At 44.3% G+C, this 26,937-nt stretch overlaps 1 protein-coding gene across 1 annotated transcript in view; it reads right to left on the bottom strand.

The window, feature by feature from the left end:
- Nucleotides 1–26,937, bottom strand: part of ATP9A (ATPase phospholipid transporting 9A) — a 45,711-nt gene that overhangs the window by 15,242 nt on the left and 3,532 nt on the right. The window contains exons 2-15 of the mRNA XM_085079373.1: nucleotides 23,125–23,269; nucleotides 22,741–22,854; nucleotides 20,928–21,036; nucleotides 15,812–15,870; nucleotides 14,891–14,942; nucleotides 14,243–14,337; nucleotides 13,771–13,851; nucleotides 13,514–13,589; nucleotides 11,374–11,450; nucleotides 10,618–10,778; nucleotides 9,760–9,902; nucleotides 8,936–9,048; nucleotides 6,916–7,128; nucleotides 1,829–1,990 (exon numbers count right to left, since the gene is read on the bottom strand). Of these exons, the coding sequence (XP_084935499.1) occupies nucleotides 1,829–1,990; nucleotides 6,916–7,128; nucleotides 8,936–9,048; nucleotides 9,760–9,902; nucleotides 10,618–10,778; nucleotides 11,374–11,450; nucleotides 13,514–13,589; nucleotides 13,771–13,851; nucleotides 14,243–14,337; nucleotides 14,891–14,942; nucleotides 15,812–15,870; nucleotides 20,928–21,036; nucleotides 22,741–22,854; nucleotides 23,125–23,269 (1,600 nt within the window). The remainder of the gene's footprint in view (nucleotides 1–1,828; nucleotides 1,991–6,915; nucleotides 7,129–8,935; nucleotides 9,049–9,759; nucleotides 9,903–10,617; nucleotides 10,779–11,373; nucleotides 11,451–13,513; nucleotides 13,590–13,770; nucleotides 13,852–14,242; nucleotides 14,338–14,890; nucleotides 14,943–15,811; nucleotides 15,871–20,927; nucleotides 21,037–22,740; nucleotides 22,855–23,124; nucleotides 23,270–26,937) is intronic.

Consider the following 26,937-nt stretch of genomic DNA (forward strand, 5'->3'; position numbering starts at 1 on the left):
GAAAAAACAGTTTAAATTCATAGCAAAAAAAGGCAGAAAGTAGCACCTGATGTGGATATGAAAACTCCAAAGAAAACAAGTGTCTTTGCTGAGGAAATTAAGTTCACAGAGATATTCACGAGGAAGATGCTTGTAATTAAGTCTAAGCATGGTTTTCAGTGTCCTGAACACCCAGCCCTCCCATAGTGACACACATCCCACATCCCCACAGGGAAATGGGTGTCACTCTTCCAAAACAACCACAATCTGCTGAAATAAAACACAACACTTGTGGCAGTAGCCAAAGGTAAAGGTTTATCTATGAAATTATTTGATTAGAGAGTGCCTAACAACATCTCTGTAGGAAACTGAATAAAGACTGCACTTCCCGTGCTGCAGAGCTGGCTTAAGATAGTTTAGATTTTTTGTCCAATATAAATACTGTATCAGCTATCTCCTTGCATTAGTCATTTCCTCTGCCCGAGTTCAGGAGGAGGTTAGTGCGTTCTCAGATCATGGCAAGATCACTCTATAAATCTACACACAGATTTGCCAGTTCTATTGTTTTGGAGAAGCATCTTTTTCCACCATGGTCTGGCTCTGGCCACGGTTCAAAGGCTCCTTTCAGTTCCAGATACGACAACAGCACTATCTCTGTGTTCAACAAAGCTCATTCCACATGGGTAAAGGGAAAAAAACGCAAAGAAAACGAAGAATGGAAAATATTGTGGTCAAACAAACAGGGCTTCTTCAAAGAGGAAGATAAGTCAGTGCACAGGCTGGTGAAGAGGCTGCCTGGGTAGAACAGGATTTCTGAGAACTGAAATAATCAGGTGGAGAAATGACAGTTGAGCGCAAGGAAACACTCAGATATTGCAAAAATATCCCAAACCAGGCAACATCTGTGACTCCTTTTCACTATTAACTATTCCTGTATTTACTAGCAGTTATGTCTTGCAGATCTGTTCCTGGGGTCACCTAGCTATTGACAGTCAGGATCTAAGCCTGATGTTGCTCCCACTGACCACAAGTGGGAGTTTTGCTGGTTTTGCCTGAAATGCAAAAGGCAAAATCTAAACAGAGAAATACAAACTAGAAACCTTTTTATTCCTAGTGGGGGAGAAGACAAATAATAGGTAATTTAGATGGAATAACCTTCAAATTAAAGAAGTGGGGGGGAAGGAGCACTCTTACACTCATGATAAGAAAATTTTAGGGCATTCACTGCTGTTGACCATATAAATACAATTTAATGAAGTTCACCCTAGCATTGATGGTTTGCCCACTTGTTATACCTCTGATAAAACAGCATTTCATTAAAAGTTTGCACTTGCAGTAAAAGCAATGGGGAGGGAGGTTCTTTAGTCCTCCCTATTCTATTGGTAATATTTTTATTCTAGGTCTTGAAAAGATTGCCTGAAGCCTCCACATAATTTTCCTTATCAAAGTAGTTAATTGAAGAATTCACACTGGATCCACACTGCACTCACTGCAGGCATCCCCTGCAGCACAAGGTGTTTGTGGGAACACTCAGGGCAGTGTGAGTTCAATGCACTCAGAGGATGTCTAAATTCCCAGATTTAATGCTGATTATTTTGTACCACCTCAGCCTCTCAGCCCACTCCCACTGCAATCCCTGCTCCTGGGCATGTTCTCATACTCCAGAGTCTTCCAGGAGCTTCACTTGGTGTGCTGCCTGGAGGGAGTATGGGTGTCCCTGCATGGTGACACCTCAGGGGTGCCACCCTGTGCCCTGGTGCCACCTCTGAGCAGGCAGGCTGGCCCAGGTAGCCCTGTGTCCCTGCTGTGTCCCTGCCGTGCCCCTGCTGTGCCCCTGCCCAGCCCTTACCCTCACGATGATGCCCATGCGTTTGCTCTCGTAGGTGAAGGGGAAGATCTGCAGGATGGTGAAGTTGAGGATGTGTCCCCCTGGGCTCCTCAGCTGCACTGAGGATTGGTCTCTGCCCACCAGAGTCAGCCCCACGCTCTCTGTCCACTGCACCAGGGCCACCTGCAAGGAGAAGGACACGGTGAAGGCAAGGGGGCTGCAGAGAATTCATCAGTTGTTAGTTCATTGTCATTAATTCAGAAGTCATTGATGGTGCTATGGAATAGAACTGCTGATAAACACAGGTGCTCCTCCATGGCTCTTCCTAGTGTTTTTGTCCTTCCAGGGTCTGGGCAGCCCAGCTCATGTCTGTGGCACTGTCCCACAGCCTCAGCAGGAGGTCACCTCCCTGCCTTCAACTGCCACCCTCCACTGGACATTGGGAATTTCTCCATGGAAAGGGTGGTCAGGCCCTGGCAGGAGCTGCCCAGGGAGGTTTGCAGTCCCCATCCCTGCAGGTGTCCCAGGAAGGACTGATGTGACACTGAGTGCTCTGTGCTGGGGACAAGGGGGGGATCAGGCACAGATTGGACTCCATGGTCTTGGAGGGCTTTTCCAACCTCAAAGATTCCATGGTTTTGTCCCAGAGGACAACCCTCAGCAAGGGCAGGCACAGGGAGCTCCAAACCTCCTTGGGCCCATCAGGGAAATCCCTTACAAACACTCACTTTCGCAAAGTGCTATTTCCCAGCTTGCTGTCTATGAAATTAAGAATTCAAAATAATGCACTCACACTGGATTTACAATGTCAAAGCCAGAAACACTAATGCAGCACATTAAAAATTCATATTAAAAAACCCAGACAAAATGAGCTCTGTGTTATTCTCTACGTGTTCAGTAGTTGCAGTTCATCAACAAATTTCAGCAATTTTGTGATCAGCAAGCCAGCTGAAGGCTCAGGCAGCTCTTAGCAGAGAACCCTCCTCCCTAAACATTAAAAAAACAAAACAAAAAGCCCAAAACAACCCCCAGACTGCTCCAGGTTTAGCTGAACTGAGGTGAGCATCATTTTATTGCAGCTTCTACTATTGAAAGACCCACAAAACTGAGTTCTCTCCAGGTTTTCACTCAGTTACAGCCTGAGCCATGGCAGAAGGGCAAAGCCTGTATTCTGCTCCCTGAGAACAGGGAGTGCAATATACCCAGAGTGCCCAACTCAGCTGCCACATCAGCTCCTGCTGAGCTGGCTGGGCTGAGCTGCAGGAGCTGCTGGGGCAGCAGATGGAGCAGCAGCTGACACCAGCCATCCATCACTGCCTCCAGAAAGGATCAAGGGACACTTTCCCTAAGCAGACATGAAATACTGCAAGTGTTTTACAGTGACATTTTCAAAGGCACAAGAGAGCTGGGCACATGGTTGCTGTTGACTTGAAGGTTAATTATTCCTTCTGCCTTTCAGGTTCTGCCTCTACTGCCTCAAGTGACCACAAATACCTCCGTTAAAAATGAAGTTTATTTTGGAAAATCACACACTAGAGATACAAATAAAAATGGCACCTGTAAAGACTTGCTCTGAGTCTAGATTTTACTAATGAATTGACACAATTTGGACTAACTGGAGAACCTTTTGTGAACTCAGCTCCTTTTCATCCAAAATTAGGCTTAAAAGAGAACCTAAACCGAACTTTTTCTTTCATAAACTAGTCTTAAATTGTCAGATTAAAAAAAAAAAAAAGTGATTGAGTTGGCTGTGCCTTGAAAGACCTTTAAATCAATTTGAATCAATATTTGGCTTAATATTAACAAGTTTGTGCAGGCTTACTCCCAAAGATTACGACAAATCAAAGGCTCTTTCAAGCTTATCTTTTTCGAAAGTTTCTTCAAGCCATCCTCAGTGCATTAAAGTTAGATAATCCTCCTAGCAGCACAGAGATGGAGCTTGGCTTTCTAATACTCAGGTTAACAAATAATTACTGGGAATTACTCGCAGCATGATGCTCTGTGTGCTGAGCAGCCCTGGCTGTCCATCTGCCCTGCAGGTGAGCTCCAGGTGCCTGGAGGTACCAACTGCCCCAGCTCAGCCTCTCAAAGCATCTCCTCTGCACAAACACCTCCTCCCTGCTGCCCTGACAGCATCCCACTGCAACCCCTGCAGCTCGGGGAAGCAAAGCCTTGTGCAGAGGGACAAAGGGACGAGCAGCAGATCAGAGGAGCTTCAAACCAACTGCCCTGCACTGCAGCACGAGCTGTGGATGGAGAATGGGAGGGAATAATGGAGGAAATCCCTTCTGCATGCAGGTGTGGGTCCTGCCAGCACATCCTGGGAACACCCTGCACAGGTGACTGAAGGTGGCTCAGCCACAGTGAAAAGATGGGAAATATTCAAGATGCAAAATATTCAAGATGCAAAAGTATATTTACAACTTAGGGTAAGGGGAATTAAAAGCAGGCTTGAAATCCCTCAAACACCTTCAAGGGAGCCCAAGCTCACTGATGAGGGAAATCAAGGAAGTCCCTGCCAGCATTGTGCAGCTTCAGCCAGGCCAGGTCTGCTCCAGATCTGAGCATTTCAAAGCACAGCAGCTCCAGCAGCTCAGCACAGGATCCTCCAACTTTGCTCTCTCCAACAATTAAATTACCCAAGCCACCACTGGAGTGGATATCAACTAATAAATTTCATTCTAAAGAGACAAATTGATCCTTCTGTGCCATGAGCTGCTCTGCAGGGTCCCCTCAGGTTGCCTAGGCAGGCAGACAGCAGGCAGAGAGCAATTGATGCTGCACCCTTTCATGTCCTGGCAGCCGCTGTCAGGGTTAAAGAGTGTTTGCCCAGGAATCCCAGGCACTCTTATCTCTGATCAGATTATATCTATTTCATTTCCCCTGTTAGTTACTGTATGGCTACAACTGACAACTGGCGCTCAGAGCCCCAAGGCTGTAACTGATATCTGAATAAAGATACTTCAGGACTTCTAAATGGCAGCGTGCACAGGAAACAAATTTAGGAAATCCTGCTTTCTGTTACAGGAAATGAATCCTATGCCAACTGGTAGAAATTACCCTTGCTGTTAAAGTAAAGAGAATACAAGTTTTTGTACTCATTTCATAAACTGACCTTCCCTGCCATGGCAATATTTTATTGATATAGGATTTCAAAGGCTGGCTTTAACAGGAGTCCAAAGCCATTCCCCTACAGGGAATGTTATTTAACAGCATTACTCCCTTCTCAAGGACTCCACTTGTGTAGATCCTGCATTTTTTACCATCTAGGATGACATACAGAGCACGGCTAAATAATATTTGTATGTCTAAGACCTACAGACAAGACTTCCTCAGTGCAGCAAAGCATATCTGATTTCTGAACCTGCTGTAATTCTCTACTTAAGATATCACGAGAAAGGAAAAAAGAATTTAAACAATAATCTTGGAAGGATTAGTTATCATGCTATAGTAAAACAAATAAACAATATCCCCTGGGTGCTTCAGACAAATTGCTGTGTAAATATTTTAAAGACAGAACAGTACAAAAAGTAAAAGTAAAATAAAAATCACTGACTTCACTACATACCACAATATATATGTAAATAAACAGAGATCTGTGTAAAAATAGCCTGTAAATGCTATTTCTTAGGAGGGGGAAAAAAACCCCCACCTTAGATGCAGATCACAAAAATTACCATCTGGAAATCATTCAGAACTCGTTTCTATGCAAAGGAGGTTGTTTTCTGTACCCTTTGCAGAGGAGAGGAGCAGGGCAGCAAAGGCTGCCCCAGCCCTGAGTGGGACAGGACACCCACAGCCTGCTCAGAGGTGCTGCTGGCACTTCCCTGCAGCCACAGCCACTTGGGAAAAGCAGAAATGCAGCTTTTGGATCATGTATAGCAGAAAACACTGTATGAAGTGAATGAATTGCCTGCTTTGGAAGAAAAACACTATAGGGAATATTTTGAATGCATGTGAGATGTGGGAAGCAGCTCTGTGCCAGTCTTCAAGTAACACAAGAGTCCCAAAATCCTCACACAGCTGGGATTCCAATGAGTGCATTTAATTCCATGCAAAGCATTTCTCTAACAATGAGGAAAGCCAGCTTCTCTTCTGATGGCAAAGGTGGAAAGGTTATTATCAGAGGCAAAGCTGGTTTGTTTGAGGCACTAGATGGAAGAACCCTTTGAATGTAGTCAAAAGGGTGATTTGATCTCATACTGTCAGGGGGACTCTCAGGGGAAGTCTCAAACTTCAGTGTCTCCACAGCACAGAGCACATGCAACTGCACAAATTAATAGAGAGCAAAATGTGTTACTTTTGTTCCACTAAAAGATGTATCCAAGAAGCATAACCAACACACCAAACCAGTATTTTATGCCTCCTGTCTTCATCACAGGAGGAAACAACACTATAATTACATTTTCCAAATTTTGCAAACAGCACTTATAGTCCTGTATTGACCCTGATGTCTCCAGAGTTCAGTAAAAGTCTCCAGTGGTTCTGGAGAGCTTTAAAGCTGTTTTTTCTCCCCACTGTGCCACAGCCTGGCTGCACTGGGTGCTGGCAGAGAACCAGCTTTGCTCTCCAATAAACAAAACTTCACTCCCTCCCAGGATTAACCTGGGCACTGCTCTGTCCACATGCATGTGGGATGTGCCATGGCTAGGGGGATTGATAATTTCTCCCTGGTCTGGAAGGTCAAACACCTTGCAGAGCTGAGCCATGTGAGCATTCCAACCCTCCTCCACAAGCTGTGCTCCCCCAGACACGATAAGATTGCTCATAATTTACCACACGTGGTCAGAGGGACTCACGGCACTGAAGTGAAAAATACACCCTGGGCAAAAGGGGCAGAAACAGGAGCAGAATTCTGTGCAGAAACAGGAGCAGAATTCTGGGCAGAAACAGGAGCACAGTTCTGCAATGCAGAGGCTGACAGAGCCAGATACCAGCCTGGAGCTTCAGGCAGAGAGGCAGAACAGCTGAGAGAGCACTTACAGTCTATTCACGGCTTTTCAGCACAATAAATGCATTAAAACATTATCCCCTTCACTAAACCAGCACACTCCCCCAAACACCGCAGGGTTTCAGCAGCAGCAAGGTCACAGGGACAGCAGTCTGACCTCGTCGGGGCTGGAGGCCTGGTACACCCGGCACGAGTCCTCGTAGTGGCGCTCGGCCTCGGCCTGGTCGGTGACGCCGTTGGACTCGTAGACGGGGGTGACGTTGTGGCACAGCGCGATGGCCTTCACCGCCTCGTGCACGCGGCTGCTCATGGTGCGCCGCACCTTGGTGGCCAGAGACAGCCCCTTCACGGCCGGCGGCTCCTGCGGCTGCTGCGGGGCAGAGAAACCACAAAACAGCGTTTTTTTGGGAAAAAATTCTATTTGAATGAAGTTTTTTACTTTGGCTGTACAGATTTATGTCCCAGAAACAACACGCTTGTCCCACACCTCAACTCCACCCCAGTGCAGCTCAGTTCCCTTGGCATTGCTCCTGAAGGGCCCCAGAAGATTCACCTCAGTTTGGGAACAGTACATGATGCCTTAGAAGCTGGTAAAAGTAAGAGGCAGACATAGCAGTATAGGGGAAAAAGGGTGTTAGCTTGGTTTTAATAGGATCTCAGATCCACTCTGGTCAAAGGCGGAATCACGCCGAGGAGCACACCATGTACAACATGTATATAATTTTATGGACCGTACAAATTAGCACATCTACTTCAAATCCCCCGGTAAGAAACTTAAATGAAGTAATTGTCCCTCTATTCTAATTATCCCCTTCCTCAACTGAGACTACAATCTAGTTTACAAAAACATGTTCCAGAGAGGAGGCTCTGTCCAAGGTTGGAGTTCTGAGATAGTAGGGATGTTTCATCTTTCCCAGAGAACCCCAAATTAGGCTAAAATATCAGAGTACAAGGGATATAGACATGTGGAGCTAAGGTACGGGGAGTGAAATGTCCAAGGAAAGGGAAAGGGTATAAAATGTGTAAAAAGGGTATAAAGAGAAAAGACAAAAACCATCAGACATCATTTACACCAAGAAAAAGCCCCTTGGCTGCAGATCCGCCAAAGTGTGACACCCCGACCTCAAAAGACTCACTTTTTTACTCCACAAAAGACTTGGAAAACTTAGAGTTACTTGGGTTTCATGTGCAAGAGAATATAATCAGTGAAAACACAAAACAGATGACTTGCATGGAGCTAGAAAATCTTAATTACATTCATTTAATTTTTAATACTATTTTTAGTATCAGAATGGGAGTCTTCAGATAATTGCACAATTACTAAATTATCCCAGTTGAAGAAGGCACACACAGTGATCCAGTTTCCTGCTCTGTTAACCTTTAGTGTCAAGAGGACAAAAGTTTCACTTCCAGGTCAAAGGCCACAACATGGTAAAAATAAGAGCAAAGAATAAGAACTACAGTTCAAAATGAATCATTGCCAGCAAATGCTTCTCATTATAAGGAATCTCACTTGGTAATTATAAAGGTTTTATGAGACACATGCATTACCAGGGTAATTCCACATGTTATTTTCCACAGTAGTGATCAGGACCCATAAGATCTTCAAATTTCATATCACTGCTCATCAGCACTGCTGCCAAAATCCAGCAGCAAAGCCTCGGCTGAAGTGCACTCAGTCACTGCTCACACACTGCACTAGTCACTCTCCCAAATGTTCTTGATAAACATTGGATACTTTGGCAAATAATCAACCAGTAGTCAAGTTTTCTCCAGAGACTGAGTACTAAATGAAGGCAAATAGACCTGAAGTTTGGGGGTTTGTGATTTGGGGGGTTTAGTACAGCTCAGTCATTTAAAGGCATCAACACCAAGAGAAGAACCCAATGCTAGGAAGGAGAAAGGAAAGAGATACCTGGATATCTAAATAAATGTGATTTTAGCCTCAGACCTCAGCAACAAGACACAGGCACACACACACACTTACACTTCATGTGATGTGAAACAACTCACAGATGTAATGAGCAATCACGTTATTTATGCATTAAACACCCAATGACCTTCACACTGCTCCAAAAGCAGTTCACAAGCAGATCCCTACCACATTAATGCATCATTAGCCCAGCGATGTGGAAAACCTTTGGCAGCAGAGAGTGAGTTAAAGCAGTCAGCTGTACCTGTGTGTAAATGCTGAATATGTGGCTCTGCACCTCGTCCATGGAGTCCAAACCGTACGCGACTGTGCCCAGGTGGAGCCTCTTGAAAACCATCTCGTTCTGGGTGAGAGTCCCTGGGGAAAGGCAGCACCATGGAGTGGAACAGCACCAGATCCCCAGCACACCTCCTGTCCTCACTGTGCCTCACAGAGAAACCTGAATGTGGTCACTGCAGTGCTCCTGAGGCTGCCAAAAACCTGAGATTAACAAACCCAAGGGCTCATTCTCCTGGGAAGGGGTGGGGATAAATAGGAATGACAGTCACCCCACGGGCAATGCCAGCAGGAGCTGTAAGCATAATTCTGCTCCCAAAAAAACAAAATAAAAAAAATTGGAAACAACTTCACTGCGACCAGGATTTTATGGCAGACCAAGTCCAGGCCTTCAAATTCAAGCTCAGCTTCAAAAGTTTAAGGACAGCAGCAGACAGGCTGATAGTACAGATCTGCCTACATATATAGCTTATCTTAGTCTGGCTTTGAAAACTAGCTCTAAAAAGTTTATTTTAATTTTATTTTTACCCTCAGCTTTTGTTTTAATAGCATGCTTTAGGTGTTCCTTGAAGTAGTATAATATTCCTGCCCGACCTTACTTATAGTGCATTCAGAACAAAAAAAATACAGTACTTTTTTTCAAAAACTGATTAAATCATACTGTCAAAGTGACAGGAAATACGTATTTCTCTCAGTCCAAAGAAATCTTACATTATCCTCTTTTCCTGGCCAAAAACATAACAAAATCCAAACAACATTGCTCGACTCAAAGTGTATTTTCTGCCCCAATACCTGTTTTGTCTGTAAGCAAATAGGATATCCTCCCCAGCTGCTCAGGAATAGTGCTGGACCGAACCACAGTGCCAGGGATTTTGGAATCTCTGCGGATCACCCAGCTGTACACAATCTTCCCCATGTCCAGATTCACACGTAAACTATGCAGGAAGAAAAGAAAAATGGAAAATAATAAGGTATCACCAGGTAAGCTTGGGAAAAAATCCTTGTGAACTGCCACAGTGCACTGAAAGGACATGAATTCCACAGCGAATGTGGGGAGCCAAAGGGGAGGTTTCAGGAAAACTTTATTCAGAGTCAGTGGTCAGGTGGCAATTGTGATCACACTGTGATTCAAAGACAGATGAAAAAAATGCAGTGAGAAGAGCAGGTAAGATTTGAGGGAAGGTGGACACAGTGAGGACAGTGATGGATACACAGAGAGCAGATTAAAAATGGAACTGAAGTGAATCCCAGTCCTGCACCCAAAGTAAGTTATAATCTACTAACTAATACAGTATAATTTAATATTAAAGTTTCATTCCCCTCTAAATGTATTCCACTACATTCTCCATAAATAACCCTCCTTTTCCATTTTTTGCTCTGTTCTTATCACAGTAACCAGGTAGCCCAAACACTGAGAGAAGAGGCTGTAAAAGCCTAGTCCTGGATGCCAGTGAATGGGTTAGTGAGTTGGACAAATTCAGCAGAAACAGCAAAGCAATTCTCATGTTTGCACAGTAACTTCATTTCTCCTTGTAGCTTTGCTTAGCTGTGAAATGAGGAACAGATAAAGAGTTTCCATGCCTGTCCAAGCTGGAAGCACAGAGGAACACAGAGCATTTTGCTGGGAAGCATTACCAGCTGCTCCCTCACCTGATGGGAATGATGTTGGAGAAGAGCAGCAGAAACCTGATGATCTGGAGGTACCAACGACCTGCAAAGTGCTGCAGAGCCACCATGACCAGGGACACCACCACGAGAGCCCCAAAGAGGATCTTGGTGAGGCAGTTCACCTCCAGATCAAAGAGGCCAATCTAGAACAGCAAGAGAGGCATTTCAAGCCCACAGATGAAGATGTCAGCTCATGGCAATATTCACAAAGGAAATGAACTGCAATATCCAAAGAGCCATTCCCCACGAGTCAGCTTCTCTACTTTTAAAACACTACAAACATATTTAAATTTATAAACAACACTCTTGCCAGCTTATTAAATGAGATTTCCGTCCTTTAGGAGCCAAGCAGAGCATGCAGAGGTGTGAGGACTCCTGCTGCCAAAACCTGCAGACTGGGTAATCATCCCTGCACCGTGTCTTAGCTTTGCTACAATAGGAGAATGCAGCAAAATAAGCTTTTCTATTCTAACTGTGACTGTCTCATTATAAACATAAAAAACAATGTTTTTTTGAAAATATTAAAAAAGTGAGAAGATACATGTATAATAGGATCAAAAAATCGGGAGAAATAGGTTCTTCTGTGGAAACTATCTTAAATCACAGGCTGGAGAATATGAGTTATTCCTGTGAGGTTGTCCCTACAGTGTGTACATACAGCATTTGGAAGGATCTTCTTTAAGAAATGATCCATTTCAGACCCTTTTTATTTATTACAAGCCTGTTTCTTCAGCCTACCTTACTCCTGGGGTTGGAAGTGTTCATCACACTGCGCAGCTCCCGCCCGGTGTAGAGGACAACTCCCACCACAGTACCTGAACACACAAAGGTTTGCTCAGTAAAGTACTTGCCAGGTGGAAAGGATTTCTGGCAGGCTGATTTCAGAAGCAAACAGAAATTCACAAAGCTGGTGTCTGCAACACAACAGCTCTGAGAACACAGAGTGGAACAGGAAACAGCCTCCCAGTCAGGAATTCTTCAGCCACACGGTTGGACTGGATGCAGCATCACAGACCCCATCAGCTCCTGGGGTGAGCAGCCAGCTCTGCTCTCTCCACTTTCCCTGACCCCCTTTGGATGCTGTGTCTCTCTCCACACTATAAATAAAAGTGGATAGGGATGGAGGATTTCTTGGATTTCCTCCCACCAGTTGGAATCCCACCTTGGTGTTGCCTGACACCAGACAGTGATCCTTCATTTTGTGTCAGAGTTAAACCAGCTCTGGGCTGTGGTTATTTATTGGTAAAGGTTGACACAATCAGAGCAAATCAAATGAATTCCAGAGTGCAAAGACAGAATTACCTTATTTTAAAATTGACAATTTTCTTTAAGTGTTTGTCTAAATACTGTTCCTACCACAAAGTGAATCATACCAACTCCTACCTTCCTGTAACAGATGGAGCTGCTGGGAGCCCATCAGTGGATTTTAATGCTCTGTCCCACAGTTGCTAAAGAGCTGAGAGCAACCAAGTTCTCCATTTTCTTTTTGGAAAAAACATAATGCAGTTTAGCACCATGAATCACTAGGTTTCTACAGGTTTTCTCTTAAAGACTTTGCAAAAAGCCATGAAGAAAAATCTATCTGCCATCAACAGTTTAAAAGCTGCTATTGCCAAATGTTAGGAGTCTGTAAAAATGGAGAAAACCAACTCTAAAAAAAGCACTGCTGCCAATACATTGCTGCTTTATACTCTACTATTCCCCTGCTCTCATTAATGATTAAAGTTTTAACAAGCTGCATGCAACTTATTTTTAAATAAGCCTGATTCAAGAGAGGTGGTTTCTAAAAATACACTGAGAAACATTCCTTTAAAACCCCCCCAAAACCAACAACAAATCCCTGGAGCCAGATGGCAGGTGGTGTAAGATCATCACAATTCAAATCAGCAGATGGCACAGCTACTCCAAATCCACTGCAAACAGGCAGAGTCAGCCTCAGCCCTCCTGCAGCAGATGGAGAAAGACACATTGCTCTGCTCCATCTTGCAGGGGCTGCCCCAGTGAGATGGCACCACAGCTCTGCACCTTCCACTCACAGAGATGGACAATAATATCCACACTTTCTCTTAGTGGAAATAACCTACAACAGGCTGTTTATTATTACCATAGGAAAAACAAAACTGAGCATTATATTGGTAAGTCAGTCAAAATGAGAGGAAACACCTGCCAGGACTAGAAAAAGCTTGCAGATCCATTGATGTGTAGAAAAATAGAGTGTTTCTAGTTGGTTCACAGCCATTTCAAACAGCCTCAATTGCACAAACCCTTTGAAATTATATTTGCAAATGCACTGTCAAGTCTGTCCATTTGAGAACTTCAGTTCCAGAACTGGACTCCAGAATTGCTCTCTCCTACAGCTGTTGCCCTGCAAACACACTGGCCAGGAGAGGAACACAGCTGTCATTTTGACAAGCCTCTGCACGGGGCATTGATTAATCTCAGGCCTTGGGAGTTTATCGTATCTATGAGTCAAAAATCTGTCAAAGACTTTATTTTTTTCCTTTTTGAAGAGTACATAGGACAAACTCAATGGAAGCACTTACCTGGAAATCTTTCATCTTAGCTTCTGTTACCAGAATCCATTTGACACCATTTCTGTTACAGATTAAGATGTCAATGTGGAGAGCAATTAAGTGCTATTCTGGACCTAGATGCTAAAGAAGTGCCCCAAAGGCCACTCAACTTCTTTCTCATCTAGGAATGTCCAAGAGGTAATTAGATGTCAGCTCAGCTCCCCAGAGGTGTTAGGACAAGGGGGAAACCTCATTCCAACCGCTAATTTCTCCAACTGACAGAGATTATTATTCCATCACAGAAATACCTTTAAAAATTGTTAACATATTCCCTTAAAAACAATTGTACAGGGTCTCCACCTTACCTGATGCAATCACTGTGCTGGCCCACAGGGTGTTTTCTATGCTTAAACTCTCATTCACTGGAGGGTCACTGTCCTCCTACAATGGGATAAAGAGAAAAATAAACACACTTGTCAGTAATGCAGGAGAGCAGAGGATGATGAGGTGTTTAGAGAAGGATGCTAGGAGAGCTGGCAGAGGGATTTCTGATAGGATGGAGAATTCTCATAAACTCTGGAGGATCTCTGGTTGACTTCAAGCACATGGCAGCAAGACTCACCCTGGTGAAGGTCCCCACGAAGTTGTGGATGTCAATATTGGGTTCCTCTGCGTAGACATAGGAGCGGATTTGCAGCAGGTCCTGCCAAACAGTGAGTCAACCACAGCTTAATAATGCACAGTGTCTTACCAGAACACTTCAGCAAGAGCTACTTGCCAAGCCCAGTTAATTACTAAGCCATGCTACCTACTGCAGAAAACACACAGAAAACACACCAGGGATCACACCAGGGATCACACCAGGGATCACACCAGGGATCACACCAGGGATCACACCAGGGATCACACCAGGGATCACACCAGGGATCACACCAGGGATCACACCAGGGATTTCTTGGAGCGACACCTGAGAGACTCCTGGCACCCACTAGATGTCTGTGCCCCCCAAAAGCAGCCTGCAAGCTGCAGCACTGCAGCACCCCTAGCTCTCCAGGGCCAACCCTCATCTCCCAGCAGAGCCCCTGGCAGCTCACCGAGGCCGTGGGCAGCCGCTGGGTGCAGCTGACAGGCAGCCGCAGCTTCCAGTCCGTCTCGCCGTCCAGCTGGTCAGTGCGCAGGAAGCAGGAGCCTGGGGATGGACAACAGCAGGCAGGGAGCTGCCAACCTGTCCTGGGCACAGCTAGAAGTATTGCACAGAGCAGCTCTCTCCCTAGGATAGTCCCATCCTCCTTTCTCCAGCAGCAGTGTCTGATTCCCAGCAACTTTTGTTAAGAATGGAAGGATGGCATTCCTGCAGCTCACATTAATTTCCTTCCACCAGGCCAGAATGCTCTGTACTTTTTAGGACATTTGAAATGCTCCCATTAATCTGTTTTTAATCCTTCTGATCAAACATTTCTCTATCCCACACTCAACAAAACAAACCTGACCAGCAAGTAAAATTATTTATCTCTAAAATGCAACCAGATTCACTTACCCTGGACTCAACCCCCTACATTCTTTGATTAGCAAACAAAAGGAGAGTATAACATGTGAGAAGTGGTGGTCCATAAAACCACTTGAGTTCTCCCTCTCTAAAATTTTACTATTATCTATTTCTTTCACATTTCCAAAAGATAATTTTCTCTAAACAACCAGTGAAAGGTTAATGGCTATTTTGACAATTGGTTCCAGATGTTTACCATTCTTCTCCGACGTCCTCAGGAAGATCATGTCAGCAGGGACCCTCTGGTTCTGGGAGGAGAAGAAAGGCCATTATTGTGCACCCAGCCCTGCACGCGTGTGCAGCAACTTCCAGAGAGCAGCAGAGGCACAGAGAGCATTCCTTTGTCAGCCTGAACCTTGGGATTCCATTTGCTTTGAATCCTAAACTCGCCTCCCTGCAGAATCCCAAGTGCAGGATAACAAGTGGTGCCAGCTCCCACTGGCCAGACCCAAGGGTTAGGTTTACACAAGGGCTGCAGAGTAATTCTAGAAGGATGAAGAAACCTTAAACTAGTGCTGGTTTCCTTTCAAGGAGCCCCATGTTAGAAGAAAGGCTGTATCTGGAATCTCCAGCTCCCACTTTTCTCTTTTTCTACTGAGTATTTTCCTGCTAATACTTTCAGAGATCACAGCTGTTTGCAGAGAATGTGTGGGAAAAACAAAATCAGTGGATAAAAAAAGAAAAAACCACATAAAAACTCGTATAAAGGGGAAAATATACCTGTAGACATCAGTACTACAAACACATCACTGGGTCTCCCAAAACTGCAATGTTTATACCCAAAGAAACATCTGGATGCTGCATTTGTGTCAGGTATTTACCTGTGTCCAACCACCAGACAAAGAATAGGGAGGCTCTTTACCTTGCTATAGTATAAGTAGAAAATTTAGGTTATAGGTGTGCATGCCTACAGATTTGCTCTCATTTGTAAAGATAATGATGTTATTGGTGGGGTGAGGGAATCCTGAAAAGTGATTTAATATTTTAACATGTTCAACCCCTGACATTCTAAAGCTGTTGTAAAATAAGGATGAATTCCAAAGATCTCATTTTCTATGGCCTTGCAAAAAAAAAAAAAAAAGTACTTTACATGGGAAAGATAAATGTAAAGGCAAACCTTTTCAACAATTATGAGGTCACCGACTTGGATGTTGGAGCTCTTCACCTTCACAGTCCCTGCAAAGGAGAGGTGTCAGTGTGAGAGCAGAGCAGCACAGGCTCAGGGCTGCTGCGTGCAGCTCCTTCCCTCCCTCCCACTGCACTTTTATGGGAAAATGGGTGATGTTCCCACCCCAAGAATGAGGCAAGGCTGCCCTGTGAGACCTCCTGAGCCCACTGCTCCCACTGAGGGGTGGGTGTCCCAAAAAGGGCTAAAGGCTAAAATCTAACAGCTCCAGACCTCAGCCCAGGATGTAGAAAGCCCCACCACTCCCTAATGATAACTCTGACACAACTCCTTAAGCTCTTTTTCTTGCACTGCTTAACTCATGAACTCAACAATACTTTCAGCATCAGGCAGACAACAGAGCAAGAACAGAAAGCTGCAGCAGGGAACCAAATCCAACTCCTTTTCCTTAGGTGACTGAAAATTCAAACCTCAGCTCTCCAGCCAAGGCCTGGAAGCTGGAAGTACAATTGCTCCATGTAAAATCCAGGCTCATTTCCTGCCCTGCTCAGCTCTGCCACCTCTCCTCTGCCTCTTGCTGGACTCAGCCAAACGAGCCCTGCAGAAAACATGTAAATATTTATTCCTGCGCAGCTGTCAAACATTTCCCAGTTGCTTTAAAACAGAGGATTAATTTAACAATTGGCTAGTAATTTCAAATCATTAGCCAGCTCTAGATTTGGCTTCTCAGGCTAAGCAGTGATTTATAATCAGTTAATTTGAGCCCTGCCTCTACGTGTCTGTTGTATTTCAACAAAAGCCTCTTTAATCTGCTGTGATTTGAGTGGGAGTGGGGGAGGCACGTGGAGCTCCCCCTGCCCGGACAACACCCCTACTGTACCTCAAAATTCATGGGCTAACTGGCCAGATAGCAGCTCAGGGGGAAAGCAGAGGGGGGAAGGGAGGGGGAATAGAAATTAGCACAAAGCACAAAGGTCACTGGGATTTTACTACTGGCAGTCCCTTCATTAGCATCCTTCTCAGGATATGCTTCAGTGTTTCTGCTCCAAATTAACAATGAAAGCCATTCTGGGCTGGGGGCAGCCTGCTGCTCTGGTGACACACTGTGTGCTTAACAACATGCTTCATCACTGCTGCTAATAAATGCAGACTTCCTCGCATGCTGTAATTATTCCTACAAATTATAAGCAGTCATGGCCCATTTCACAAATATCTCATAGGTCTTTCATGGATTCTGGAGTTTGCCTTGTGAGATTTTTTTAGGTTTTTTTTAAGAAAAAAAAAAAGGTAAACAAAACGAATGTTGGGCTAAAGACATCTCTGCCGGGGCAGGAAGCAACCCGGGGATTAAGAGTCCATTACGCTGAGGCTTGAAAAGAAAAGCTGCACTCCAAGAGGATCAAAAAAAGCATCCCTGGCAGTCTTCTGTATGGGCTATACAAAGTTAGGTACTATGACACTAAAAGGGTCTGACAGATAACATCTCTTCCTCCCCTTTTAATACGGTTATTCACAAAACAACAAAAAGTGCTTTTGAATATTCTCCTGTGCAAAGGAAGGGGGGAAAAAAAAGCTGTGTGCTCTCCCCACACAGGCACAGCCATTCCTGACCCAGTGTGCAAAAAAAGCTGTGGATTTGTTTAACCATATTTTCTGTATTCCCTTAAAGATCACAAGGATTTATCTGGTGACTGTCAGTAGAAGCAACACTACCTGCAGGGTTCAGGCAAAACTTACTTTTGTCATGTTTTCCTTAATGAGGGAAAAAAGCACGCTGCAAAAGCAAAATTAATGCCTGGGCAAAGCTGTAATGTGATGATTTCCTATCATTACGCACATAAAAGGCTTTTTGGATCATTATTCTGCAAACAGTCTCATCTGCTCGAAAATTTTTCCAAGATGAGAAAAAGCAAAGCAGCTGGAGCAGATTTGTCTTGTTCACCAAGCCTCCCAACCCCATCCATCTGAGGGCAAAACAAAGAGGAGACCTTTCTGCCCAACACACACTTTTATAACTCTGGATAAATGAGATGCCCTTTTTAGGAGCTCATTCTGCTCTTGCAGCTCCCTGGCCCTGTGGTGACATCCCTGCAGTGAGCACCCTGTCCTGCTCAGGCTCAGCACCAGATGTTGCCTTGACTCAGGACTCCCAGAAAGCAACTTACTTGAATTTGTTTTATTTTGATCTTGGGAATTCTGTAATTCCTTTTTCTTTCCGTGGGGAAACTGCCACCTAAACATTAGATGCTTTCTCATCTTTAAAACCATGCTAATAGCATGAAAAAAAAAGTTTAAAACCAGCTAATAGCACAGCTGTTCCACCTCCCAGTATAGCTCTGCTATTAAAGTATTTTTGTAATGATAAACTCCTGTTTTTGTAAGTACAACTAGAAATGCTTCCTGTAAATACACACAGGTTTATTTAGCATTTATATCACTTTCAGTTTGTACTTTTTAAACTTAATCAGAAGTTAGTGTTTAACACTTTTTAAATGGAACTAGTCTTGATCTCTTGTTTAAAAAAAAAATCTATTGTTAAAATTTGCCTGCTATTTGTTTCATTCTTTGCTGCATCCTGATTTATCTTTTTTGAAGACAAGAAAGTAAACATAATAAAACGCAAACAGTTTGTTCCAACTTAAGCTACAGTCTTTGAAATTATCACCAAATCTGCAGCATGAAGGATGTACCACAAAGCAGATTATTTAATAAATATATTAGCCAGAAGAGATGCCTTTTTCTACCATGTGAGCACTTGGGTCAAGATTTCACAATAGATCTTCAGAGCTCCACTAAGGAACAGATCCAAACACTTAATTTGGAATTCAAGATGAAGGCAGAGGTTTACTAAAACAAGTTAAAGGCATTAAAAAAAAAAAAATAGGGGAGTTTGTTTGATGTGCTGCTCCAAACTTTTGGCTTTTGTAGCCTTATGTGGGGAGCAGGACTTGCAGGGTTTGGGAAAATATTGTTTTTCTATGGCTGGTAAATACCAATGATCTGTATCTTAAGTAGCACCCCTCAGCAGGAGGTCCCTTCCCACTCTGCTGAGGAGTTTCTCTCCATTATGCAGTGTTACCCAGCAAGGGGGGCTGCAAGAGAAGAAAAACAAACCAGGAATTTGCAAGCACAGTTCTAGCTTTCCATCAAGCAGATCAGAACACAGACCTCTGAACACAGGGAGGCTTGTGGCTTCATGAATAGGGGATTGAAATTTGATTATTTTTTATAACAATCCAAACAACTGTCCTTTAAATGGAGAGCTTTCCACTAAAAAAAAAATGCTTTCCAGAAGTCTGCTGGTTTCATCATTTTGGAACATAAATGGATCATCTGGGTAAAAAGATAAAAGAGGTTTAGGGTGGAGGTTTTTTGTCATTAGGTCTCAGTCCAGGAGGTTTTTTTGTCATTAGGTCTCAGTCCAGGTCTTTGCCAAAATCTGCAGCATGACCTGTGCTGTGCAGCAGCAACAAAAAAAGAAGCAACCTCGAAATAGCCCAAGTCCTTCTGCCAGCTACACTGAAAATTAACTGCTCAGATCAGCTGCTCCCAACTTATTTTGATGTTTGCTGCTTCTGCTTCTGCCCTGGCGAAAATCTCCCTTGGAAAGCCAGCTCCTTTCTCCGACTGCACAGAGGGGAGCAACAAGCCAAACCCCAAACCTCCATCCCAGCCAGGCTGGCCCCACAAAGCCCTTCCCTGCTCCCAGGTAATTCCCAGAGGTGCTGAGGTTTTAATCAGTGGAAAAGGAGATGTTTAGCTCTCCCAGAAAAATCAGTACTGAGATTCAATGAGGGACAGAAAATTACTTTTCTCCCCCAACCATGTGACAATCAAATAATTTTCTACGTTTTTTTCTACTCTAAACTATACTTCAGAGTCTCATTCCTGTTTCTGCACAAAATTCATGTTAAATAAAGTGGCTCAAGATTTTCAGCTAGTGCCCAGCTGCCAATCCTCCTTGGTTTCTTTCACAAAATTAGAAAAGTTAAAGGACTGGGGGGAGGGAAATCATTCATGGGAAACGTAATAGCAATATGAAAAGAGCTAAAGGAGAGGTCAGGCCCCTTATAGATCATTGAATAGAATCCAGAAGGCAACTCTTTTATATCTTTAAATAGATGTAGTACACCCCTCTTGGATGAGGCTTTTGTTGGTTGCCAAGCATTTTAAGTGTTGTAGTAAGAACATGTTATTAAAAGGGGATTTAATATTCAGAAACTCAAACTCCCCAGTTCGGAGTTGCCCCATAACTCCTGGATTGTGAAATATATACAGCCTTAAGCAATTACATTCCAAAAGCAGCCTTATTACTACAACTGCCACATATTTTTACTACACCTAGATCGCTGCATCTTAATTCAGGGGTATCAGCTTTTATCACAAAGAAATTGGAAAAGGAAAAAAAAAAAAACCAAAAGTTGCTCAAATTCAGTTCATTCCCTTTTTAAAACAGAACCCTGGCCTCTGTCATGGTATTAGCAGTAACTCCATAGCGAGGCAGCAGTGGATTGTTGAAATGAGAATTTCAGTCTTTGTTAGGTCCAGCAGAGCTGCAAACAATGGCCAGGGGCAGTGAGGCTCAGCTGAGCCCAGCCCAGCTCACTCCCAAACCAGGCTGGCCAGGAGGCTGAGGGTGATGGACTCAGAAAACAAGGAGCTGCTGCTGCCAGTCCTGAGGATGGACACCCTGCTGCTGGCAGACACACACACCCATCACATCAGCCAGCCTTGCTGGGCTCTGCAGGGTGGGCAGGCTCTGGCACAGGGTGCCCAGAGGAGCTGTGGCTGTCCCTGGATCCCTGAAGTGTCCAAGGCCAGGCTGGACAGGGCTTGGAGCAACCTGGGACAGCAGAAGGTGTCCCTGCCATGGCAGGAATGGCACTGGATCATCTGTAGGGTCCCTGCCCACCCAGCCCATCCCATGAATCCCCCAGCAGAGCCCAGCCTCCCCCAGAGGAGCCACCCAGGAGCAGCCAGGGGACCCCAGGGCTGAGCAGTGACAGTGGCCACGAGAGCCACGTGCCTGGAGCCCCCAGCCCCCTCCCTGCAGCTGAACTCTGCTCTGGCTGTCAGCAGGGCTGGATTCCCGAGGCACAGAGCTGACCTCTGGCTGTGAGCTTGCTGTAGATCTGCGAGTTCACCTCCTTGTCCCGCATGTAGCAGCGGATCTCCTCGGCCGCCTCGCGGATCACCGTGACCGCCAGCACGAACCCCTGCCAGGAGCACGGAGAGCAGGGATGGAAAGGTCACAAAAATCACATCTGCCCCTAACGAGAGCGATATTTACAGTGCCAATGCCTCACTCTAGCTTATCTGCCCGGATCAGTACAGCGAGATGTGCTGCTGTGAGAACTGCCAACACCAAACCCACAGCAGCTGCTTCAGAAAAATCTGCTGCTTAAGAAATGTTTCTGTTTCACCACGATGCTCTCCCCAAGCAAATCTTAAAGTTTATCCCCCAAGCAAATCTCTGCAAAGTTTATCTGAAGGCTGTAAGTTCTGTATTTCATTGCACCTCCCAGGTGAATCACAGAGGGTTTACACAGAAATGCAGTGTAAGGCAGGATCCCTCAAATCTCAGTGTTCCCAGGGTTTACACAGAAATCCAGTGTAAGGCAGGATCCCTCACATCTCAGTGTTCCCAGCAGCACAGAGCCACTGCAGTCAGCACAACTCATCTGGGAGATTTCTCTTTATAGAAATCCATACAGAAATCTCTATAACCCTTTTCATACATGCAGAGAAATAGAGAATGCACGTGCCTTCATGTGTATGGATACAGACACTCAACCTACACAAATTAACACTCTCGAGATATTTATGTGCACTACTCATGGCATAATTACATGTTTGCCTGATTAGGGCTCCAATCCTGCTTTTCTGTGCATATGAGTAGTCATCTCATTTCCTCTTGCCAGGAGGAAATGCCCACATCACATCCTCCACTGTATAAAAAGTAACTAAATTAATGCAAGCCAATTCTTTATGGGGTTGGTATCACAAAGTCATGCTTCTACTAGAGACTATTCTCCGAGACCTACTGAACAGTTCAAACACTCCTCATGCATCACAGAAAATGAACTTTTTTACAACCTGTATTGTGTTGAAAATTGCAACTATACACTGACTACCTTTGTCAATAAGGAACTTTATTATTTTCAGAAGGGATCAAGATGACTTTAGGAGCTTCAGATTGCTAGTACACACAAATGTCTAAATGTGTGATCTAATTAATGCAGTCATGAAATGCATTTGTTCATTTATCTAGAAATTCCTACCCGCTTTCCAAAATAAAACTTTAAAAGGGTCAGCTATTTTCAACTTAGGTTTCAGCTGTTTGAAGAGTCCTCAAATAATCACCCCCAAAATATTCCCACATGTTCCCACTGACTGTGTCATCTCATATGTCATTCCAGCCCAACACTCCCAGCAGCAGCAGTAATGAACAAAGAACTTTCTTATTCACACACCGAGGGAGCTCTAATTGCTCACCTGGCACAGACAGCTCACAACTGCCCATACTACAGCAGAGGTGCTCTGTGCTTGTGTATATTTAATGTATGGGACAGCATCCTGTGAAACCAGCAGTAGATTCACACAGCAAATGCCATACAGCATTTGAGAGAGAATTCATGGAGATTCAGGCTTTAATACAAACAGAATTTTAGCAGCAATGTCCCAAAGCTGTCCTTTCACTTCTTTCTGTTCTTTACCAGGGACTTCACAGCACTGAAAGTCTAAACCCCACAACATGCACAGCACAGCCTCAGGAAGCAAGTTAAAAATGTGATTTAAGGTGCAAACTCACACCCCACAGCACAAGAAAGCAGCAAGAGGCAATAAACAATAAAAGGCAGCACAAGAAATTTTGTCAAACACTGGAGCTTTCTTGGATAAATAAACCTGAAATGACCTACCAGAGGAACCCAGTATGTGTAAAGTGCACCAAGCCTCATTTCAACCACGAACTGAGAGCAGGCCAAGAGCAAGAAATAAAGGTTGAAGAAGTATTTGAACTGGTTAAACAACACCTGGGAAAAAAAAAAAAGGAAAAAAGAAGAGGAAGGATGTTATGCATTGACTGAGTGCTGGCTTGGGGCAGCTCTAGAGCAGCTCTGGACACTCAGGACAGACCTGTGCCTGCTTTGAGCTGCCCTGAGGCACTCTTGGCATGAACCCCACCAAACACAGCCCCACCAACTCCTCCAGCTGCAGGTTCTGCACCTGGCTGCTGTAAAACCACTGGAAAACGGGGAAAGCACTGGGGTGTGATGATGAAAAGCAGCTTTTTTCATGCTTACCCCAGGGAGAAAGGTGAAGAAGTTGTATTTCTGGTTGTTGATGACATTGCGAGGGTATCTCTGGTCTCTCTTCTCTGGGTGGCCAAGCCACACTGTGCGAGGCCTGGGCTCTCTCCTGCCACAGCATCTTAGGCACTCACAGCACCTGCCGAAGGAACATTCATTCATTAATTAATTTTTAACACACTTCTGAGTCCCACACGCCCACTGCAGCCCCAGCCCACCTGCAGCAGCCCCAGGTGCCTCACAGCACCCTCAGCCTGGCACTGAGGCTCCAGAACTGCCTGTGCACACCAGTTTCAGGGAAGAAAACCACTCCCTGCTCCAGTTCCTCTGTGGAAGATGCACAGATGGACCAGCAACCCCTCCTGCACCTTGAAAAAGCCTCTCTGTTCCAAACTGCAGCACTGTGCCCTCCCAAACCCCAAAAGGGGCATTTTTCAGTTGTCACTGCTGCTTTCTAAAAGCCAATCCCTTCCCAACCCCCTTGCTCCTTTAAGGATTGAATTTCACTGACATTTGGGAAAGCCAGCATCAGCCAGGCTGATAACCAAGAGCTGCAGAGCTCTTACAAAACATCTTTCCAGAATGTACCACGAAGACTTGTTCTTGAATCAAACCTTCTGCCCCAGCAGCTCAGTTCAATGCTCAGCTAACAGAGAAATAACTATTTAAGGAAGCACACAAAGCACTCTGGAAGTTCCTGTCTCTCCAGAAGATACATGCAGTGCACTGAACAGAGTTCACAACTCACCACACAGAAGGTGGTTACCTACAAAGAGCCTCATTTTTAATGTTTCAAGCCCTGCTGGCTGCAAATAGAAAGAAGTGTTATCAGCTAAGTCAGTTCCCCAAGTACAGAAGGGGACTAAAACCCAACTTTGCTTCCAGAAATAAAGAGGTGTCACCATGTGATCCAGAGCTCCCTGAGCAGGCACAGACATTCACTTTGCCAGCCTGGCTTGCACAATAATTTTTCACAGGCTTTTAAAACTATGTAAAAGGACTTTTGCATAATCAAACTACTTGGACATTATTCTATTTCATGAGAAGTCCCAGACAAGCCCTGAAAAGGTGAATTTTCTCCAGTCTGTACCAAGAACAATCCAAGCCTGAAGTGTACAGCTGCCACCCAAACACAGGGAAGGTGGCTTTCTTCTGAAAGGAAATTTGAGCCCAGGCTGCTGACAAGACAGCAGAGCACTCCCCAGCAGCCATCAGGAGTGCTGCAGGAACATGGAATCACAAGCTCTGGATGGTGCCCAAGAGACTCCTTCAGCTCCAAACCCTGTGCTCCAAAACCTGGGCAGCTGCAAGGTCCCCCAGTGTCACCAAGGATCCCACAGCTCTCACCTTCACCCAGCTTTCACCAAAAATGTACAGAAAACACTCACTAGCAGATCCTTTTTCCCCACATCTGTGTATAACATCCACATCTGAAAGGCAGTTAGTTACCAGCATGAGACAAACAGCAAAGTTGGTGTTAAACACTCAGATTCATAAGATCTACTACAGAAGTGTATTTTAATAGCTGGATACCTTCTAACTGCAGTTTTGTGTTTGCAGGTGAAGACCTGAGACAAAGAGCCACTGGTATCCCAAATATATTTTAACAGAAAATAGTGGAAATGGTGGTGTTTGGATTCCAACAAAATATAGATAAGCTCTACAGGAAAAAAAAAGGGGGGGAAGTGGTTTTGATTCTTCCACAAAGGAGAAAAAGCTCCATAAAAGAGGCTTTGCTCAAGGGAGCAAATCTGGTATCCACACACCCTATTTTATCACAATGTGCTTTCCAGTCAGGAAAAATCAGTCAGCCCTTGCAATCAGACATCTGAAACCATTTGCCTTTGTTTATTTTTTAGGTTGGGCCTCTTATAGGGATTGTACTCAACAGCAAAAATACCCACACACCTATATCATAACATTTACAATAGGCTGACCTCTTGTAGCATTTCCACCACAAACATAGCTGTTGCTGTAAAAATGGTGATTTACAAATGCTGTGCTACTACAGGGTTTGAGAAACAAACTGAAAATAATGCAGCTCCACGTGTAAGCAGGAAAGGGCATGGGAGAATCTGCTGAGTAAAAATAACAGGTTTGTGAAATCCCTGCCTGGCTGGAGTCACCATTTTTGCAACCTCCTGAATTACAGGGAAAGCAAACTGAAAACCTAATTAGACAAAGAAAAATGTCCTGCCTAGCAAGTTTTGAAAACAAACATCAGGAGTATCAATGCCCAAGAATATCCAGCATTTCTACTGGGAGTTTCCTACACAGCCTGTCAGCACGAGGTTTCTGTGTTAAGTATTTCATAAAAAATTCCCAACGAACACAATACTACAACCAGCAGTGAGAGCTCCATGTTGCAACAGTTGAACTGGGAGTTCATCAGCCCAGCAATCCCATTACATCACAGCCCAGAGCTGCAGCCTCAGCCAGCAACTCCTCACCATGGCTGAAAGTCCTGACAGCAAATCCCGACTTTCACCCCAAAAACGTTGGAATATTTTTATTTGAAGGCACCTACTCAGCCCCACTGCTGCCATTTAACCTATTCTGTGTCCCTGTTTTCCCCTGCTGGGCTTTGCTGGGTGAGCACAGAGCAATCCACCATCCAAAGCCTGGAATAACAGGAATGTTATCTCATCTCACACAGTAACTGCTCAGCTGCAGCCCAGGGCTTGCTGAAATCAGTTGGAAAATGAACTTTTGGTAAGAGCAGAGTCATTTCTCAAGCTTAGAAAACCATGTGCTCATTCTTCCAGGCAGGTGTTTATCACTCCTCCCAAACATATCCAATTGCCATTATTTTCAATTATTTTCAAACTTTTCAGTGATGTCTTAAACATCATGGGTGAAGAATCCATAAGATCATTAGTTCTCCTTTTCCCTTTCTCCTCTGGAAACTGAATAATCTTAATGTAAAAAATAAAAATCCATCAGTTGGGCATCAGAAACAAAGTCCTCTGAGCACACACAAACGTGTTTTCAGTCTAGATTTGGTGCCCATTAAATAAAAAAATCCTTTTGACTGGGGCTGTCAGCTTTTTCCAGTTAAGTTACTTGCTCCTCCCTGGAAGAATTTTGCTGTTTCTCTGGCTACCACCCCTGTTTTCAAGTCTCAGTCTTAGGGACTCAGATGCTGAGGGAAGGAGCTGCTTCACTACACCAAAGGTTTCTGCTCAGAGCAAAGGCAGTGCCATAAGAGGAAGTTTCTGGCAGAGAATTATTTGCATTATTAGGAATAATAAAATATTTTCCATCATGAAATCTGAAGACTACATCCATGGAAAGGGAAAGATTTTCTAGGAAAACAGCTGAAAGTTTACATTTCTGCTGAGAACTGCTGATAAAATTAACGTGCACTTTCCAAGAATAGGAATCACAAAGCTACAGAAATGTAAACAGTTTTATAGAAAAGTTTAGGAACACATTCCTAAACATTTCTCCTTCTCCATTTTGCATCTGGAGCACTGAGGAATAACCCTGCAATAACCCCTCAGGTACACAAAACCAGCAAGTGAGGGTAAACCATGAACTTTTTTAATTATCACCTTACTGAAAGGCCATGAAAAAATATACAAAGACACCTTATATAGGGCAGTTTATACAGCACTGTGCAATTCACATTTTAAATCATAATCTGGCAAAAATTATAAGAAGAAACTCACAAAGCCTCAAATAAAGTCACAACCACTCAAAAGAATCTCTCTGGATGCAAATTGTACCTGAAACTTTTAAAGCCTGCAGGTGATGTTGCCCTTAACCTGCACAGAGATCCAACTGAAGGAGGAACTGAAGATCAGC

This window comes from Lichenostomus cassidix, chromosome 20, assembly GCF_008360975.1.
Source record: "Lichenostomus cassidix isolate B80296 chromosome 20, HeHo_3.0, whole genome shotgun sequence".
Lineage (NCBI taxonomy): Eukaryota > Metazoa > Chordata > Aves > Passeriformes > Meliphagidae > Lichenostomus > Lichenostomus cassidix.